This window comes from Heterodontus francisci, chromosome 4 (assembly GCF_036365525.1).
Source record: "Heterodontus francisci isolate sHetFra1 chromosome 4, sHetFra1.hap1, whole genome shotgun sequence".
Lineage (NCBI taxonomy): Eukaryota > Metazoa > Chordata > Chondrichthyes > Heterodontiformes > Heterodontidae > Heterodontus > Heterodontus francisci.
In genome coordinates, this window is record NC_090374.1 from 152637989 (window position 1) to 152642988 (window position 5000).

Consider the following 5000-nt stretch of genomic DNA (forward strand, 5'->3'; position numbering starts at 1 on the left):
AAGGAGAAGAAGAAGATGACGATGAAGATGATGAAGATGAAGATGTAGATGATGAAAATGAAGATGAAGATGATGAAGATGAAGATGAGGATGAAGATGATGATGAAGATGAAGATGATGAAGATGAATATTGAAGATGAAGATGATGAAGATGAAGATGAAGAGGCAGATGAAGAAGATGAAGATGACGAAGATGAAGACGAAGATGATGAAGATGAAGATGATGAAGAAGGAGAAGATGAAGATGAAGATGAAGGAGAAGATGAAGATGAAGATGTAGATGATGAAGATGAAGATGAAGATGTAGATGTAGATGATGAAGATGAAGATGAAGATGTAGATGATGAAGATGAAGATGAAGATGAAGGAGAAGAAGAAGATGAAGAAGGAGAAGATGAAGATGATGAAGATGGTGATGAAGATGAAGAAGAAGATGAAGAAGAAGATGAAGATGATGAAGAAGGAGAAGAAGATGAAGAAGATGAAGATGAAGATGGAGAAGATGAAGATGAAGAAGATGAAGAAGATGAAGATGAAGAAGATGAAGAAGATGATGAAGAAGGAGAAGAAGATGAAGATGAAGATGGAGAAGCTGAAGATGAAGAAGATGAAGATGAAGATGGAGAAGCTGAAGATGAAGAAGATGATGAAGATGAAGAAGATGAAGAAGATGATGAAGATGATGAAGATGAAGGAGAAGATGAAGATGAAGGAGAAGATGAAGATGAAGGAGAAGATGAAGATGAAGGAGAAGATGAAGATGAAGGAGAAGAAGGAGAAGATGAAGATGATGTAGATGATGAAGATGAAGGAGAAGGAGAAGAAGGAGAAGATGATGAAGATGAAGTTGAAGATGACGATGAAGGAGAAGGAGAAGGAGAAGAAGGAGAAGAAGGAGAAGAAGAAGATGAAGAAGAAGATGAAGATGAAGAAGATGATGAAGATGTAGATGATGAAGATGAAGGAGAAGAAGAAGATGACAAAGATGAAGACGAAGATGAAGATGAAGAAGAAGAAGAAGATGAAGGAGAAGAAGAAGAAGATGACGATGAAGATGAAGATGTAGATGATGAAGATGAAGGAGAAGGAGAAGAAGATGAAGATGAAGATGAAGATGACGATGAAGATGACGATGAAGATGACGATGAAGGAGAAGGAGAAGGAGATGAAGAAGATGATGAAGATGAAGGAGAAGGAGAAGATGAAGAAGATGAAGAAGAAGGAGAAGATGAAGAAGAAGAAGACGAAGATGAAGATGATGAAGATGTAGATGATGAAGATGAAGGAGAAGGAGAAGAAGGAGAAGATGATGAAGATGAAGTTGAAGATGACGATGAAGGAGAAGGAGAAGAAGAAGATGAAGATGAAGAAGATGTAGATGATGAAGGAGAAGAAGAAGAAGATGACAAAGATGAAGACGAAGATGAAGATGATGAAGAAGAAGATGAAGATGAAGGAGAAGAAGAAGAAGAAGATGACGATGAAGATGATGCAGATGAAGATGTAGATGATGAAGATGAAGGAGAAGGAGAAGAAGGAGAAGATGAAGAAGATGATGAAGATGAAGGAGAAGGAGAAGATGAAGAAGATGAAGAAGATGAAGAAGATGAAGAAGATGAAGAAGATGAAGAAGGAGAAGGAGAAGAAGATGAAGATGAAGATGAAGATGAAGATGAAGATGAAGATGAAGGAGAAGAAGATGAAGATGATGAAGATGAAGATGATGAAGAAGAAGAAGGAGATGAAGATGAAGACGGAGAAGATGAAGATGAAGAAGATGAAGAAGGAGAAGAAGATGAAGATGAAGAAGATGAAGATGATGAAGAAGAAGAAGATGAAGATGATGAAGAAGAAGAAGAAGAAGAAGATGAAGATGATGATGAAGATGAAGATGAAGATGAAGATGAAGATGAAGGAGAAGAAGATGAAGATGATGAAGATGAAGATGATGAAGAAGAAGAAGGAGATGAAGATGAAGATGGAGAAGATGAAGGTGAAGAAGAAGAAGGAGAAGATGAAGATGAAGAAGATGAAGAAGAAGATGGAGATGAAGAAGGAGAAGATGAAGATGAAGATGAAGATGAAGATGATGAAGATGAAGATGATGAAGAAGAAGAAGAAGAAGATGAAGATGATGAAGATGAAGATGAAGATGAAGATGAAGATGAAGATGAAGATGAAGAAGATGAAGATGATGAAGATGAAGATGATGAAGAAGAAGGAGATGAAGATGAAGATGGAGAAGATGAAGATGAAGAAGAAGAAGGAGAAGATGAAGATGAAGAAGATGAAGAAGGAGAAGAAGATGAAGATGAAGAAGATGAAGATGAAGATGAAGAAGGAGAAGATGGAGATGAAGAAGGAGAAGATGAAGATGAAGATGAAGATGAAGATGAAGATGAAGATGAAGATGATGAAGATGAAGATGAAGAAGATGAGGAAGAAGATGAAGATGAAGAAGATGAGGAAGATGAAGATGAAGAAGATGATGAAGATGAAGATGAAGATGATGATGATGATGAAGATGATGAAGAAGAAGGAGAAGAAGATGAAGAAGATGAAGAAGGAGAAGAAGGAGAAGGAGATGAAGATGAAGATGTAGATGATGGAGATGAAGGAGAAGGAGAAGACGAAGGAGAAGGAGAAGGAGAAGGAGAAGGAGAAGGAGAAGGAGAAGGAGATGGAGAAGAAGATGAAGAAGATGAAGAAGATGAAGAAGATGAAGATGAAGAAGATGAAGAAGATGAAGGAGAAGGAGATGAAGAAGATGAAGATGAAGATGAAGATGAAGAAGATGATGATGATGAAGAAGATGATGATGATGATGATGAAGGAGAAGAAGATGAAGATGAAGAAGATGAAGATGAAGAAGATGAAGAAGAAGAAGAAGATGAAGATGGAGAAGATGAAGATGAAGATGAAGAAGAAGATGAAGATGATGAATATTGAAGATGAGGAAGAAGATGAAGAAGATGATGATGAAGATGAAGATGAAGATGATGAAGATGAAGATGATGAAGGAGAAGAAGATGAAGATGGAGAAGATGATGAAGATGAAGAAGGAGAAGAAGGAGATGAACATGAAGATGTAGATGATGAAGATGAAGGAGAAGGAGAAGATGAAGATGAAGATGAAGATGGAGAAGGAGAAGAAGATGATGAAGTTGATGAAGAAGATGAAGAAGATGAAGAAGATGAAGGGGAAGGAGAAGAAGATGAAGAAGATGAAGGGGAAGGAGAAGAAGATGAAGAAGATGAAGAAGAAGATGAAGATGAAGATGATGAAGATGAAGGAGAAGATGAAGATGAAGATGAAGAAGATGAAGAAGAAGATGAAGAAGATGAAGAAGAAGAAGAAGAAGAAGATGAAGATGAAGAAGAAGAAGATGAAGAAGAAGGAGAAGGAGAAGGAGAAGATGAAGAAGATGAAGATGAAGATGAAGAAGGAGAAGGAGAAGGAGAAGATGCAGATGGAAAAGATGAAGATGATGAAGATGAAGAAGATGAAGAAGATGAAGAAGAAGATGAAGAAGAAGGAGAAGATGAAGAAGAAGATGAAGAAGAAGATGAACATGAAGATGAAGATGATGAAGCAGAACAAGGAGAAGGAGACGGTGATGAAGATGGAGAAGATGAAGATGAAGATGATGAAGATAATAAAGAAGAAGGAGAAGATGAAGATGATGAAGAAGGAGAAGAAGATGAAGATGGAGAAGATGAAGATGAAGAAGACGAAGATGAAGATGATGAAGAAGATGAAGATGAAGATGAAGATGAAGATGATGAAGAAGATGAAGATGATGAAGAAGAAGAAGGAGATGGAGATGAAGAAGATGAAGATGAAGAAGAAGATGAAGAAGAAGATGAAGAAGAAGATGATGAAGATGAAGATGAAGGAGATGAAGATGAAGATGAAGATGATGAAGAAGATGAAGATGAAGATGAAGATGATGATGGAGATGAAGATGAAGATGGAGATGAAGAAGAAGAAGATGAAGAAGAAGATGAAGAAGATGAAGAAGAAGAAGATGAAGATGAAGATGAAGGAGATGAAGATGAAGATGGAGAAGATGAAGATGAAGATGAAGGAGAAGATGATGAAGATGAAGATGAAGAAGATGAAGATGAAGATGAAGAAGATGAAGAAGATGAAGAAGATGAAGATGAAGATGAAGATGAAGATGATGAAGATGAAGATGAAGATGAAGGAGAAGGAGAAGGAGAAGGAGAAGGAGAAGGAGAAGATGAAGATGAAGATGAAGATGAAGATGAAGATGAAGATGAAGAAGAAGATGAAGAAGAAGGAGAAGATGAAGAAGAAGATGAACATGAAGATGAAGATGATGAAGCAGAACAAGGAGAAGGAGACGGTGATGAAGATGGAGAAGATGAAGATGAAGAAGATAATAAAGAAGAAGGAGAAGGAGAAGAAGATGAAGATGGAGAAGGAGATGGAGATGAAGAAGATGAAGATGAAGAAGAAGATGAAGAAGAAGATGATGAAGATGAAGATGAAGATGAAGATGATGGAGATGAAGATGAAGATGATGAAGACGAAGATGATGAAGAAGAAGATGATGAAGATGAAGATGAAGATGATGAAGATGATGAAGATGAAGATGATGAAGATGAAGATGAAGAAGGAGAAGATGAAGATGACGATGAAGAAGGAGAAGATGAAGATGAAGATGACGATGAAGGAGAAGGAGAAGATGAAGAAGATGAAGATGAAGATGATGAAGAAGATGAAGAAGATGAAGAAGATGATGAAGATGAAGAAGATGAAGATGAAGAAGAAGATGAAGAAGGAGATGAAGAAGAAGATGAAGATGAAGGAGAAGGAGGAGATGAAGATGAAGAAGAAGAAGAAGAAGGAGAAGAAGGAGAAGAAGATGAAGAAGAAGAAGATGGAAAAGAAGATGATGAAGAAAATAAAGAAGATGAAGAAGAAGGAGAAGATGAAGATGAAGATGAAGAAGATGAAGATGAAGATGATGAAG

At 36.8% G+C, this 5000-nt stretch overlaps 3 protein-coding genes across 7 annotated transcripts in view; all 3 read right to left on the minus strand.

The window, feature by feature from the left end:
• LOC137369315 (uncharacterized) overlaps positions 1 to 5000 on the minus strand; it is a 265372-nt gene that overhangs the window by 91062 nt on the left and 169310 nt on the right. The gene's annotated exons all lie outside the window — the stretch shown is intronic.
• On the minus strand, positions 375 to 1040 carry LOC137369324 (uncharacterized; the record flags this gene model as incomplete). Its single annotated transcript, XM_068030372.1, has 1 exon — positions 375 to 1040. A coding segment is annotated over one exon (666 nt), but the record flags the coding sequence as incomplete, so codon positions are not given.
• Positions 1254 to 5000, minus strand: part of LOC137368600 (uncharacterized) — a gene marked incomplete at both ends in the record, with an annotated part of 4995 nt that continues 1248 nt past the window's right edge. Inside the window, 3 exons of the mRNA XM_068028746.1 lie at positions 1254 to 2156; positions 2370 to 2539; positions 3792 to 4835. Of these exons, the coding sequence (XP_067884847.1) occupies positions 1254 to 2156; positions 2370 to 2539; positions 3792 to 4835 (2117 nt within the window). The remainder of the gene's footprint in view (positions 2157 to 2369; positions 2540 to 3791; positions 4836 to 5000) is intronic.